The 15819-nt window shown below is 38.2% G+C and overlaps 1 protein-coding gene across 3 annotated transcripts in view; it reads left to right on the forward strand.

Moving 5' to 3' along the window:
- The window catches only part of sh3pxd2aa (SH3 and PX domains 2Aa), a 143733-nt gene that overhangs the window by 79452 nt on the left and 48462 nt on the right, over positions 1-15819 (forward strand). For 2 of the 3 annotated variants that reach the window (XM_015347566.2, XM_015347564.2), the window contains exons 7-8: positions 6118-6162; positions 14381-14509. In XM_015347566.2, coding sequence (XP_015203052.1) covers positions 6118-6162; positions 14381-14509 — 174 coding nt within the window. The remainder of the gene's footprint in view (positions 1-6117; positions 6163-14380; positions 14510-15819) is intronic. The other variant, XM_006630757.3, reaches the window with a different exon arrangement.

Consider the following 15819-nt stretch of genomic DNA (forward strand, 5'->3'; position numbering starts at 1 on the left):
AATCTGTCTTGGTCTGAAATTATGCATCCTAGTGCGTTGTTATTAAACTACTCTTTAACATTTGGTTTTTCCTTTGCAAATTTCTTGGAGAAAATGCTGTCCAGGAGAAGTATGTATTGTGTGACTCATTCCACTTTATTATAATAGTAAAGTAATCATTGAGGACTCATATGGGGGATGAGATTCCTTTTGATGAGGCCTTGTTTATGATTTGTTTCATGAATCTTTTGTTTATAACACAGTGTATTTTTACAGTGGAATGAGTGAGGCACTTAATGGAAAAAATAATTATTTTGCAGGTTTTATGTGGTAATTATATATTTAACATATACAGTACATAAAAACAATGTAGGAGGAACAATACATAACTTTAATACTTTTTCCAAGTGACATGGGTGATTTGAGAGCTGCACAAATGTGGGCAAAACATTTGGTATGTTTTCATGCCAAAACATGGCGATCATTAAATTAATATGAATGTTAAGTACAATGTATGTTTTTGGCTGGAGGAGGGTTAATTCCATTCACACATTTTATCATATTCAAACATAAATATACTTTATGTTCAGCCTAGTGATTTCAAGTGACTAGGAAAGCATGTTAAGTAATATTCATTGTGTGCGTATTTGGTTGAATATATCATTCTGAGGCAATAACAGCAGAAGTCTGTGACTTATTGACCTCACCAAAGTCTTTGTATAAAACTTTGAGATTCTTTTTCTGCATCCTCTTTGAGTTCTTCCCAATTCTTGGGGTTTTCTGACCTCAATTTATTCTTCAGCATGCCCAGATAGATGTCAGTCTGGAGATTTACTTGGCCAGTCTAAGATTTTCCACATTTTTCCTTCTGAGTACTCTCTGGTTACATTGGCTGTATGTTTTGGGTCTTGCTACATGGTGAAGTGTTGCATATGTTTACTGGCCAATAAGTATGGAAGCATTTAGACTTCATAATTCATTCTGCTGCTCTTATCATTAGTTACATCATCAATAAAGATTCATGAACCAGTTCCTGAGAAGGTGATGTCCTTTGGGGTCTCGCAGTTCCTTTCTATGTCCCTACTTTATCCTTTCCATCAATTAGGTAAAGGTTTATCTTGGGCTTATCTGTCCATTTTAGTGTTCCAAATCTCTCCTGGCTTAAATTGAACTTCAAAGCAAATTGTTATTTGGCTTTTGTGTTTTGTGCTTTCTCTGTCTTCTGTGAAATGTACAGTAGATTTGGATAACTTTACCCCTGCATTCTCGGGGTTGCTTGTGATTTCACTGACACTTGTTTAAGAGTTTTTTGAAAGTTTTGATCATCATCATCATCATTATTATTATTATCATTATTATTATTATTATATTAATTATATTATATTATATATAGGAGGTGGCTAGAAAGCCTGGTCTTAGAACAGATCACTGTGACAGAATGCTCGTTTAGTTAGAGAAGGAGACAAGTAGCCCAGGAAGGAAGAGAAGGAATGATGAAGAGATCTGGAAAAAGATTAAGAGGAAGGCATAGTTGGTCGCAGCAGAAGTAGGCTGAAGTAGTTCAAGTAGGTAGCTGTGTCAGCATGCGTAGGCTGCAAAGGAACAAGTAATAGGTTTATTTCATGCTGAAAAGAGAAGAAAGAAAACACGTTTTGGCTGTGTCACAGCCAAAGAAGGCTCCACAGCTGAAATGTTGTGTTTTCTTTCTTTTCAGCATGGAATAAACTTATTACTTGTTCCATAATTATATGTTGTTGGTCTTGCCTTAAAATCTTTAATGGAACTCTGCTTTGACATGAAAATTTTGCCAGAACCACAAAGTGCTTAAAACAGACTTCTGCTCTCTCTACCTGCCTGTTACGACCCCAAGTGTCTAGGGGAAAAGGGGTGTAACATTTAGGATAATTCTTTTGGAAGCAGGGGGGGTTTTGGTGAGGGACTAGGAAGTATGATAACAAGGGTAAGGAACTAGAGTGGTGCCAAAGGACTACAAAAGAAAACCCGAAACACACAGTCTTCGGCGTCTTCAACACCCTAGCTAACCTGCACTGACTACCCAAAACCATACAAGACAAACGGCACTCACCCGTACTAAACTAGTGTACTAATACAAAATCAACTAAGTGTGTTAGTGTACCCAACAACCTAAACTAACCTTATATACAAAAGTTCACACAAAAGCACAAGTGAACCAGAAAGACAAATAAGGGAAAACAAGAGTAATAAACAGGAGCAGGGTACAAAAAGAACACAAAAGTTGAACATGTAACACTGGGGCAAGGTAATGACAAAACAAAGATGAACACACAAACAAACGAAAGTACAAAGAAACTAACGTAAATCCAACAAAACAACAAAGCCGAAGCTATACGAAAATACACACACACACACAAAGCAAAACAAACCAACAAATGAAGCCGAAGCAATAACCAGGAGCGAAGCAATAACCAAAACCGAACAGGACCGAAGTCAAACAAAAGGCCTCTCCTTGCTGAAAATCTCCAGGTTATATACTGAATAAGATGTGTTCTGATTGGCTGAGAGCTAATTGATGATGACGTCATACTGAAACAGTGGAGTGATGGTGGGCCAATGGGGAAGGGAGAACAATCAAGGGTCAGCAGTGTGGAACATAGAAAAAACACACACAGAACACACACTGGGACGTAACACTGCCATTTAATCCTTCTGAAGTTACAGCTGTGTCTGCAATTTATGCCATTCTCCGGGTATCATGTATATGTCAATATATATAGTATATATATATAATATTAAGAATTATAATATATTTTTTTTTGATAAATTATATTAATTTAGAATATTGTGTAAACTTTAAGTTACCAAGGTAAAGCTAAGTCCAGAGAAGATTGACCAGATACATTCCTGGGGGGAAGGACTACCCTGCTTAGTCCTGAACAGAGAAGACTATTAGGGAACTCAATTCACCCATTCAGACTCCTCAAACAGCAAAACACAACTAGTGGATACAAGTGGCAATTATGGGAGAGTGTATTTAAAACTGAGAACTGGAGGTGCATTTCTACACTTTTCAGGTTTCTGGGAAAAAGTGTTTGTTCTTCATTAAGCAAAATGCTTACTGACGCGTTACTCATTCATTAGTTTCCACAAAGTTATTCAAATGAAGAGTTAATTCCACTTTTTAAAATAATGGACCATTATTTTCCCTAGTTCCTAAGTTAAGGGAACATCTTTCTTCCTCTCAGTCAGAGTTACATAATGCAGTATTTTACCAAATTGCTCAACTGTTTTTTTATTGTGTACTGTACATTCATTGCAAATATACAGAATTTTACTTATATGTTTAACATTATAATTGGATAATGTTTCCAGTTTCTTATGATTATGAATATTCCTGTTGGTTGAACCTTCTTGCTTCTAAAATTAAAAAAATGTAATTTTTTTCTCTTGAAATGGAAAGTAGTAGCTTTCATATAGATTATCGTATTCAGTCCACTACGTAGGTGTTCTGTTTTTCAGAAATCAAGAGATACAACTGTATTTCTAGACTTCTTAAGGTGGAATAAATACTGTGATATAAAATAACCACTAGGAAATTTGACACTATTGAAATGTGGCAGTAAACAGAAAAATGTATCTCCAAACTATTATTTTGATTAAAAAAAGTTGAGCCAATTGGAAAATGAGGAGATAACCCATATAAAAAAAATCTGTTTTTAATGTTTAACATTGACTAAAATATTTTATCACTATAGGTGCCAGTTTTTCTTCTCATGTCATATTCATACTCCACCCTCATTAAATGAGAAATATTAGAAAGCAAACAGTTCTCTGCGTGAGTCAGAATATGGTGAATTACAAAAAAAGACTGGGCTGCTTTAACAGCTGTAGAATATCTTAAATTCTGTTTGACATCCACCCACACCATTGCTGCAGAAAACTAATCTCTTGTGTCACCGTGTTGCATATTCTCACTAAATCTCAAAATGCAATTCTTCAATGACCTGTCACAGGTAGCTTGCAAAGGTCACTGGCTACAGAGAAATGAATTGCTAGTTAGTTTCCTGTTTGTCATCAGCTCTGACAGAAACCTTACAGTTCTGCTGTTATAAATGTTTTTCAAGCCCATGGCTGTTACCAACTGTTTGTCAGCAAGGAAAAGTCTCTCTAAAGCACACCAACATCCGTCATAAATCTCATGCTTTCTTGTGTTCTGTCCAAGAAATGCATTCTTGCAAAACTCCTCACTGTTGTCCACTCTGGGATTTAGTTGTAGATATGAAGCAGTGGAGGCTGTGGGGGTTGAGACAGGAAGCTGGAGTTTAAATCTAAGCCAATGAAAAAAAAGGAAGCTGGCTCAATAGTGCCTTGAAGTCGAAATTCCAAAAAACGAGACCCAGCAAACAAACAGGGATTGTGAAACCAGGCACTTTGGTCTTTGCCATCTCCACATTCCTAGGTGAGGGGGAATGAGAGCTTGTGTGTTTAAGAAGCGAGAACAAAAAAATCAAAACGCAGACACAAAACAGACAAGAAAACATTGCCGTTTATGAGACATTTTGATCGTCAGAGAAACCTGGAAGGAATTAGCCAACAGTATGGGTGCAGTGGTCTGGGCTAATATCAATCAGATGTCGAGAGCTTTACAAAAAGAAAAAAAAGGCCTGTGTGCCCAATTGAAGAAGTTTAACTGCAGTCACCTTCAACAAGCTGTTTACATTCCTGAGGCATTTAAAGAATTTGCCAAAATATTTATAGCTTTGTTTGTTGTTTTAAAGCTACTATAACATATTGTAATGTGAAATTCAGTTTTTGTTTACTTTGGTCACAGTTGGGGGCAGCAGGGAGAGCAAGAGGATCAAATTCAAATTTCAAATTCGAAAAGACAACGGGGCCAGACTTATTTTTGTTTTTGTATTTTGCTTTTGTTTTATCTCTCATCCTTAATTTAATTAAACTTGCTGACAACAGTGTTGGAGAACTGCCTTGGTACTGTAATGGCTTTTAGAAAGCGGACAAATGGTAAGCACTAGAAATTGAAACCCTGTTCTTCCGACGTCATGCCTCATTGTGGAAGTAGATGGCCCCACTTTCCTTATAGTTTTCATGCGTTGCTCACGAGTGTTTTTCTTTCTCGTTGCCTGTGTTAGCTGCATGCTGATGTATGACGTTTGATTTCCTGAACTGGCCTGAAAAATTGCAGCCTTTCAGCTTGGGCCTCAGGAGATCTAACGGGATGGCAATACATAGGTTCTTCAGCAGCTGTAAAACATTTCAAGAGACTGAAAGGTTTTTTTCGAGCACTAATTCAGCATCAAGTTTATCTCAGCTCCTAATAAACTGTCCCCTGTTGGAATCGATGTCAAACTATTTTTTAGGGAATATCTCATTTTTCTCTTTTATTTTTGATCGGTTGCTGTACAATAATTGCAAGAGTTCCTATAGTTTATAGGTCATTATGTTTAAATGACAGCTGTGATTCTATCAGTACCTTTTTGGGTGATATTAATTTACTCTTTCCCAATTTAATCCTCCTGTTCAGCACAGAAACAAAAAAAAGCATTCCTTTCGCAATAGAAAAATTATATATACCTTGTTGATATAGCATAAAGAATAATAAAAACAGTAATCCATTGATTACTAAATCATAAAAATATGAATTCTTACTTAGATTTAAAATTTCCTGCTTTAATTCATTTTTGTTATGATTTTATTGCCGTTGTTGTTTCATTTTTCATCTGTAGAAAAAGCAGCCATTATAAATACACTACATACTCCTTAATTAAGTCTCGTTCACACAAATGTAATCTCTAGAATGAATTTAGACATTAAAGTCATCATACCAAAGCAATAAAATGTCACAGGTTTTAGATGAATAATGTACGTGTTAAGTTTATACATCCTAATGAAACCTCTTTAACAAGAATATCAATGTATTGAAAAAAATCTGTTGGGAGCATTATGCAAGAGTGCAGAACATTTTGAAAACTGAGGTTTTACCATGAATTCTTTTTTGTAGTGCATTTTCAGCATTCTGACTGGCTTGCAAAACCTTGATATGTGCAGATTTTAATGCATGTTTCAAATGAGGTGTTTCAGCCTGAATGGACCAATAATTGTTTATTTTCTTTCCCCTCTGCCATTCTTGGGGCTGTGCAGTATGGATGTACAGTCTGTCCCAGAGTCCGAAGAAAGGGGCACCAGGTATATTCATGGCTCTTGTGGTAATTGTGGTGAAAACAGCATGGGTTCGGTTTGCATTCATATTTGTAACCCATTCGCACTCAGCATGCACCTTTTTCTTTTTCTCTGCAGTGTGTGATTCATTTGTTGTCACTTCTTAGCCTGGTTATAATGTACATAATCATAACTGCTTTCATCACTGGTGTGAAGCATGTTTTCTCAGGATACGTAGACAGGCTGACTGTCAAAGTTCTGTGTTCTTTTGCTCCACTCCAGTTTTTGTTTTGCTTCCTCTCACTCCAGATGCACTTGCTTGGATTTTGCAAAACTATACTTAAGTGGATGGTTTGGGCGGGGGGTGGTGGGGCTTATTTTATTTTCTCTTTGCTCTGTTTACACTGCCCCTCTCTGCTTGAGAGTACTGAAGTGAGGCGGCAGAGTGGAGTGTTTAAGGCTCTGGACTCCAGATCAGAGGGGTGTTGTGTCACTGTGTCTGATTGTAGCACGCTGCTGTGGTCTGAATGACAGGCTGAGATCTAACTGCGGGATTCAGAACGTTTTGGAAATCCAAAGGGTGAGAGAAGCAGAGCCAGCTGATGCAGGCAGACAGATAGGGAAGTATGGTGTGGAGAGGCTGAAACCTGGAGAATTACAGCTGACAGGGGGAGCCTGGATAGATGAGGCTGACTGGGGAGCCTGGAGAATTGAGGCTGACTCGGGAGCCTGGCACGGTGAGGCTTAGAGGACAAGGCATGCCGCTGGAATCAGTGCAGACTGCTGAAGAAGATCAGGAAGCCGGAGGCAAGCGGCTTCCCTGAGATTTGAAATCGCTTAAAAGCAGGTTTCTAGAGCAGGCAGGGAATTGCACTACTCAACGTAGCTAAACATTAGAGCACTGGTTCAATGGGGTTCCGGGAATTAAATGCAGTACCTAATTGGAGAATTGATTGGAAGCTTGAAAGGGAGACGGCTGGACTGACAGGCAGCCTGTCCTGGTCCTCACGGGCTCGGGTGGAATGCGAGTGCTCATGGGAATGCTGCAGTTACCTATGCGAGCTGCGAGCTGCTCCCAGCCTGGGTGTGACAGTTGTAGAGTCAAGTTCCAGGTGCGGTACTGATATTGTATCCTTGAGCCAGGAAAGTTAGCTAAGTTGCTCTATTAAATGCCCCACTATACGGAATGGGTAATTTCCAGCTTGTAATGAGATTTTGTTCTCAATTTACTTATCTGGATAAATACAGAATTTAACAAAAGAAACTGATTTAAAAATGGGACAAAAAACGTTGAAAGAATTCTTAGATTCAACTCGTTCTAAATAGCAAGACCTAGAAGTTTTCAAGCTTTTTTGAAGTATTCTACAGTTGCAAGAAAAACTTTGTGAACCCTTCAGAATCACCTGGATTTCGGCATTAATTACTCATAAAAATGCGGTCTGATCTTCAACTAAGTCACAATAATAGACAAACACTGTCTTTTTGAACTAATAACACACAATTGTACTTCTTCTTGTCAATATTGAACACATATGTTTTGCTGAAGTCAACTTTGACTTTTTTTAGAGAAAAAGCTGAATGAGATTTTTGGATCAAGTATTTACTAAATAAGCAATGAGCCAGATAGGCTGAATTTCTTATGTTAAACCATGGTTTGTTCCTAAATTAGGTGATGCTTAGCATATGAGCAGCGGTGCCCTGGTGAATATTTAGGTTTGATACTCTCTGGTGTGTGTTTTTGTAACAGTTGTCTCTGAAGTCACTAATATCATTCATGCTGTATATTTGTGACAGAGATGTAATCACCACAGATTATCACAGGTACTGTATATATACAATCCACAAAATGTTTTATTTAATTGGAGTGACTAAAGCCCGTTCTCCCTCCTCCAAGCCAGTACCTAAAGACAGTATAACTGTCTTTAGGTGCGAAAACGACTAGTTTATAAGGCTTCCAGAGATTTCACTGGTAGTGATTGAACCTGTGAATTTCTAAGTTATAGAATAAGAGATGACCTGATCTAACCTGGCTACTTTTCATCTAGAGTCTAGCGTTTGTGTGCATGCTGCTTAACTTGAAAAAGGGGAATGAATAACAAAAAACAAAACAAAAGTTCTTTGGAACCGAAGGAGAGGGCTAGTACAACTATAAACACTGTAAATCAACAAAGCCTTTCAAGTTTGAAGAAAGCCTTTTCAAAAATCATAAAAAGGTCTGAGGACAGAATTAGATATAACTTGACTAAGTATGGGCTAAATTATACGGCATTTACATGTATATTGTTAACATAAACCTGCCTCCTGGTTTCCAGCCATCCCTCTCATATTTTCCCTTGTTTCTACTTCTTTTAATCCAGTTGTATTTTAGTCTTTGCGTTTCTTGCCAATGCTGTTGCCTTCATCATATTGCACAACCCGAATCCTGGATCTGCACTTGCCCTGTCTTCTCACACGCTGTGGGCACGTGCCTGGTCAGATGAGCCCAAGGACCACAATGAACTGAGAGCTGAGCTGCTCTTCCTGCTGGATCTTACTGATGTCAGAGCATAATAAAAAGCAGAAACCCTGGGAAGCAGAAAAAAAAGCCAACACTTGTTTTCTACAGTTTTGAGTGAGACTCAAAAACAAGCACAAACTAGGTCACAAAATGATTAGTCTGATTCTGTTCCAGACTCCTCTGGCTGCTGTCTAATGTTGTCTATAAACAAGCCCTTTTTTACAACGTTTTTACAGTATATGCAGATTTCACTCAAAATAATTGCTCCTGTTTTTACTCCAGTCCTCATTCTCTGAAACAGATAGCAGTTGATTTTAGAGTCTAAACTCAAATGTAGTGCCTGCCAGCTCTTCCAGAAGGAATGAGTGATAAACTCTTGAATTTGTAGTCTTTGGCTCCACAGGGTCTGCCTGTGTGACTCAAGCAGAACTCCAACAGATTGTAAATGAAGAAGTGGATTGGTGTTTTTTGGTGTTTTTTGTGCTTTCTTTATCATAGGACATTAATCAGCATTAAATTGCTTCATTAAGCACAGCTTAAATACATGGATCATTAACTAACTGTACAATGCACTGGGTAAGCTCATTTCACAACTAATAAGCTTTTTGTCTTTTGCAATTAATAGTTTTCATATTAAAGTGAGCAATTATATAATCTATGGTAAAATAATAAGGGTTTCATTTTTTCTACTTGCTGAGTCAGGTGGTATTGTTTACACATTAGTGTTATGAATATATAGTACAGCTACACAATATATGAATTTGCAATGGTAACTAAAGCAGACAACTGTAGAACCACTTAGGTGAGGATCCAGGCCAAAGTTATTAAGAAGTAAGCCTAATTTTCACTAAGAATTTCGGAGGGTATCTGTTGGCATGGAATCTTTTGTTACCGTCCTCCATTTAGTTATAATATTTTACTAGTAATGTAGCTTTTTATGGCTATATTATTCTCAAGTATTCAGCATATACAATTTTGTTCCTGCCTAGTTGTAATATACTTCTCAATTTAAACATCTTTGAGCATGTTTAATTGAGCTTAAATTCCAAGAAATGCCAGACAGGCTTTGGCTATTACACAAGGCCTTGGCTTACTACACCTCTCATAGCTGTGGTGCATCCTCCAGGGATCCCTTTACATTGACTGTTGCTGCAACCATGGGCACTTGTCAGTTATTGGCCTGTTTGGCTGTTCTCCACTGTGGTGGGTCTCAACGGTTTCCTTTGGAGAGAGCACTTGGACGAGGAAGTGGGGGTGGAAGTACCGTACATTTAAAACTGAGAACAGGAGGCATTTTTTTACCCCAAGGGTTGTGGGAGGCTGGAATAGCACCTACCACGTTGTTGAAGCCATTACACTGGCTTCTTTCAAGAAGTGGCTGGATGAGATCCTCAGATCAATTAACTGCTAACTGTCTAATGGGCTAGATGGGCCCAGTGGCCTCCGCTTGACTGTGACCATCTTACATTCTTAAGTCTTCGAAGGTGCTCTCTTTTTCTGAAAGAGAGGATAGAAGGGATCGAGTGCAGTGGGAATACAAACATGTCCGTCGGCTTTTGCTTCTCTCACTCACTCAGCTTCCAAATGATTTTGAGAAGCCCAACATAAGCTGCATTTTCTGGAAAAGCTGAATCCTTCCTAATTTCTTCTAGGCAGAAAACAGAGTCATGTGGTAATAGGTCAAAAAAAGCTACTTACATGTAAAGAGAGTTTTGTAGCATTTATGATTTGAATGTAATGCATTTAAAGTTTTGACTCTAGCTGTGCTTTATACGTTGATATAATATTAAACTTCTCTTGTGGGGGGTGAAAATGATCAAAAAACATCAATTGCTTATTATTCACATCAAAGACTGTTTCCGTTCTCCTGCCAAAGAGACTGTTTCTATAGCCACCTGTGAATGGATTAATAGTGCATGGAATTTTAATATGTAATGGCGACAGGCAAATATTGTGGTTGTGTATGAAACAGATGGCCGATGTGAAAGAAGGCTTGCAGTAAAATACACCATCAAGTCTTACGAGTGAGGCAGATGTTTTCCTTTACTATCTGTCCGTACAGGCCTAGGTGCAGGTCAGCTGTGACGATAATTTACGTTCTCCCACGTTGTTGAATTCTTTTGACCAAAAAAGCAGATTGCCACCATAAAGACTGACAGTCTAGGGTTAGCAGAAAATAGATTTATAACTAATAATTTGAAAAATTCACAGAAATTAAATGTAAGCATAGGGCTAGAGACATTAGCCATGATGAGATTTTATAGATTTTATGAAGAACCTTCTTGTCATTAGACAGTTCTGGTCAAAATATATTTAACTCAATTTACAATCTTTTGTGGCTGTATAGAAAGAGGAATGTACTTTTCGAATTCAGAGTGCCCATAATAGGAAAGAGGTACTTTGAAGGTCCAGTATTATTACACATTGTTTATAATCTTCTGTTTCTCATGTTTTTTTTCTAAAATGTGACTTGGCACCCAGGTTGTGGTCAAATACTGTAAAATTGTAAAGCCTTTGAAATGTTAACTTGTAATAATCAAAGTTATTAGTCTTTAAAAATGGTGACGTAGTTATAGTTGTTATTTTACGATTACCAAAGACTGAGTCCAATTAATTATTTGTTTTGACTAAAAAGCTTTGTAATTGTAGTTGTTCTTTGATCAAAAACCGTGCTTTAAGCATAATCCTTTTGCTTGGAGATTCCGTTGCGACATGCCAGTGTAGTATGACTGCAGTCCTGAAGATAAAAACAACAGAAGGGTCAATAAAAATAATGTGTTCAAAGTGCTTGGTAGATTTGGACTAAAAAATAATGAATGCCATTCAAGGAAGCTGAGTCATTCTTCTATGTGGAAAGCTAACAATTTAAAATTTACACTGCAAAAGTGTAAATATGAAAGAATTGGAAATTAAAAGTGACAGCAGCTGTTTATTTGTGTAAATGTAAATCAAAATAAAATGTCAAAGCTGTGCCCCTCTGTTGTGTGAAGTTTACTGCTGCCTGTGCATTAATTTGCTGGCCACGTTTTGAGCTTGCCTTTGTAGCAGAGTTTATAAATCCACCACAGGCAGTTTTGTTTGGGCTTTTTATTTTCCTGGGCTTCTTATAACAGACATGGTTTTCTCAGGAGGCTTGTGTCTGTGAGAACTCTGCCAGTCTAAATAGGGTGACACACGACTAATTAAAGAGTGGCTGGAATTGGCTTTTTTGGACTGAAAGATCTCAGGTTCTCTCCCTGGAGACATTTCATAGTGTCTGGCACATTGTACTCAAAACCATTCTTAAGCACTGACCTCATCCTATTCTCAATAATTTTATGTGGACAAAATACGTAGATGTTAATACAGTATGTTCAACTTTCTGCTCCTACTGATGAAAAACACCTCTGTTTTCATGAATGAATACTTAAATTAGCCTTTGGACTAATAAATAGCATCCAGTCCCATAGATGCATCATTATGGATTTCAGATAAGGAAATGATGGGGCCTTCCTTTTTCTAAAAAAACAACTTTAAGTTTACGTGAAAAGTCTGAGTAATAGACTAGATGTATAGTAAGATGATGATGAGAAAGCTGCTGGGTTTTCAATGTGAGAAATTCCAAGCTAGTAAGTAGTTTTGTTGCCAGGATTTTTTATTGATGAGGTAATCCTGATTGATGAGGCTGTTGTGCGTGATAAAGACTACACAACTCACACAACTTTGCTGTTGTGAAGAGGTTGAACAGGGGCCTAACTCTCTTGATGTTTCTGCAGTTGGCTGTTAGATGTATGGTAGTGTTTGGAAAATGGGAGAGCAGTTGCCGTCTAGTGGTGACTAACGACAGAGGAAAGTAAGGCTCTAAACACCTAACCTTGTGGTTGCAACACGGCTGTTGTCTCCTCGAGTAAGATCTGTAATACTAATTACCCCACTAAAAACCCTGTGGTAATTGTAAATGTTCTCAATCGCCTTTCTTAAGTATAAAATCTAAGCTAATCATCAGTGTTTGGTAAATGAACACATTTTTCCACAAGCTACTTTACAAAGCCTGGCTCCTGGAGCCAGAAATCTAGATCTAACATATTCCAAGCAGATCCTTTTTAAAAGGATCTTTTAATCTTTTCTCTGTCTTCTTATTGAACATCCTGGTACTTTGCAACATATCGTTGTTACTATGATGTATTATTATTATTGAAATAGTTTTGAATTATGGGAAAGAAAGTGGAACTGTGGTATTGATTTTTTTTTTTACCCTACTTTAAAATGACTAAGGCACATTTCCCTCCTATTGAGGTAGAGACCTGAGGTAGGGTCAGAGAGGTCTACAGGATGTTTGATATACTGTACCACTAAAGGGGAGCTGTCTCCCTTCTTTCTGCCGCTTAGCTTAGTGTTTGTCTTGTTAACAGGACATTTCAAATCCCAGCCCAAATGGAAAATATTTGGATCCTAATATTTGTGCCCAGTTTGTGGCTTGTCTTAACCCTGATGTAGCCCAATGTGTGACTTCTTGTGGTATTTATAATAAGTGTTTAGACGAGTAGGACACTTTTTTAACCCAAGCTGAAGGGAATTGAATTTTCACAAGCTTCAATAATTTTCTCAACAATTATCTCACATGTGCAGTCCTGGACTTCTTTTGTATTCTCTCTAGGTAAAGTATATATTTTGAAGACATTTTGATGCAATTCACACATTTTGAAGTTTTCCCACATAAAGTACGTGAAAACTGTTTGTGTTGTTTTAGGAATATATTGATGCAGATTTAATATGAGCATTACTTTTGCTGCACTTGATGTTCTTTTGCTCGGATCGCTAGATAACTAAATTTAAGAACAAGCTTTGTTGCAAGTTATTAAATATAGAAATATAGAAATAAGATCCAAATCTCAGGCTGTCATATTTGAGTTATTTTAGATTACGAAGGTGCGCCTTCACCCCAGTTGTCACTAGTCTGCTTCACAGTGGGTCTTTATCCATTCCTTCAAACCTCCAGTGTGCAGACAAGACCTCTTCAAGCATAGAAAAATCCTTTGAATATCCTACAGGTCCTTTGTTATTATCTGAAAAAAACAGCTACTGATCTTAGAGTTGTAACAATGAAGAACAAAAACTGGCTAGATCAATTCCCAGCACTCAAAAGGTTAAAAATGAAACGGAAAAAAAGCCCTCAACTGGCTAACCCGAGTAAAATGCTTTCCTCTTGTGTTTCATATAAACAGAGGCCCAGCCTCTCTCTCTAGAACTCCGTCCCACTCATATGTTTCTATTTAAGGGCTGTAGTGTAGACTCTTATGATTGGCGTACACAACCCCCCACTCGCTTTCCAGCTCCAGCCTCGGAAAGGAGAAGGAGCCTTTTAGCAGGCTGTTTATTTTCCAGGGGAAACTTTTCTTTTCTTCCATTCCAGAGTCACATCCCCAGCTGTCTGTGGCTCCCTCTTTCTTTTTCTCTCTGCCACCCATTGGACTATGGAGGAGGCCAAACTGCCAACATGGAACCCCTTTAGCTAAAGAATCCCAGATAATTCAACGCTTCACCCTTTTTTCTTTTCTTTCTTCAAATGTTCCTCTGTGCTTCAGTGTGGGCCAGAGGACGATTCAGCTATATGGCCAGACGCCTGGGAATATGCATTGAGCCGAGGTTCTGTTCTGATTGGCTGGGGTCCACTGACGAATTGGCCTATGGCGTGTCGGGTGCCCGGTGGTCGCTCGCGGGGAGCCATGGCTGGAAGCTGGCTGACGGCTTGCTTTTTCCCCTCCCCAGGAGCCGACAACTCAGATCCCATGGTGCTGGAGCAGTATGTGGTGGTGGCCAACTATGAGAAACAGGAGAACTCAGAGATCAGCCTGCAGGCCGGAGAGGTGGTGGATGTAATAGAGAAGAACGAGAGTGGTGAGTACCCCCCAAACAATCATCTTCTTATTGCTGTGCTGCACATTCAGTCCTCTTATTGCTCTCCCTTGTCTATAAACAACCCCCCCCCCCCCCCCCCCCCCCCCCTTCCCTTTTCCACGATCCGCAATCCTGAAGCTGTGCATTAGCTCCATCTGGGGGCTCACTTTGGCCAACAATCCATGCCTTTTTTTCCCCCTGTTGGTTTAGGCTAGAGGCCAGAGCGTTGCCTTTTGCAGCAAGAATGTCTCCTAGACTTGTATATTAATTATCAAGATTACTTTAATGGAAAGAAGGACACTTTGGAATTGTGTGGAAGCAGCTTGTATTCCATGGCTACTGATACCATCAATAACTGTGTTCTTAATAAAAAGGCAGAGTAAAGAAGCTGCCTAATTTTAGCCTATTCTTTTTCATTCTATGTGCTAAACAAAGGCGTTTTGCTGATATACAGCGATTAGAGCTATGCAGATATTTGGTAAAAGGAAGTGTGTTATTGCCTATTTATTAGTCTGTATTGTTCCTTTGTGAATTGCTGCATTTTATTGCTTGGTAGGCCCAAAAGATCTACAATTAAAACACCTAATTTACCTTTAATTTGAAAAAGGTGCTATTTGCACATAAAAATAGAAGTTCTGTTAAGGTCACATCATTAAACGCCTTTCAACTCTCTTACCACAGTAAGAAAACCCTGTAAGTAACTTTCAGAGTAAACTCTCAAAGTAAACTCTTGAGTTTAAAGCCTGATGACATTTTCAACCAAGTTTATTATTTCCATGTCTCACTATGTGTGTGTCTGGGTTGCTACAATTTTAGATTCACTCTTCATTTGTCTTTTGTTTCAAGTAAAATGTATTTCTCAACTGTTTTAAAAACTTTACGGCCAGTATTTTTTTGTTTCTGGTCCTACTACTCTGTGCAAGATAGTGGGTATTTTTTTTTCATGTAGAAACACTTTCTTTTCATCGTCATCGTAGCTGAAGATTTTCAGTCATTACCTAGCAACCTTTTAGGATTTTATTTGCAGTGATATTTTTATATATATGAGCAATATTGCACTCCTCTGTTTGCTGAACTGTGTTTTTACAATCATTATGCATGGGCAGACTAGCCACAGAAAGCAGGTTTGTGAAGCATGTTTTTTGTAAGCAAGAACCAGTATAAGATTGCTCAGCAATTTTCATAGTTCAGAGTAAATCTAGGTTTTCATTAGTTGCATTTTTGGATGAATTTAACCACCAGCTCTAACGTTTTCTACAGTCAGTATTTTTTTCAGGAATTGAGGATCTCTCTCTTTGTCTCTCTTCGTA

Source organism: Lepisosteus oculatus, chromosome 4 (genome assembly GCF_040954835.1).
Source record: "Lepisosteus oculatus isolate fLepOcu1 chromosome 4, fLepOcu1.hap2, whole genome shotgun sequence".
In the NCBI taxonomy this organism is placed as follows: Eukaryota; Metazoa; Chordata; class Actinopteri; order Semionotiformes; family Lepisosteidae; genus Lepisosteus; species Lepisosteus oculatus.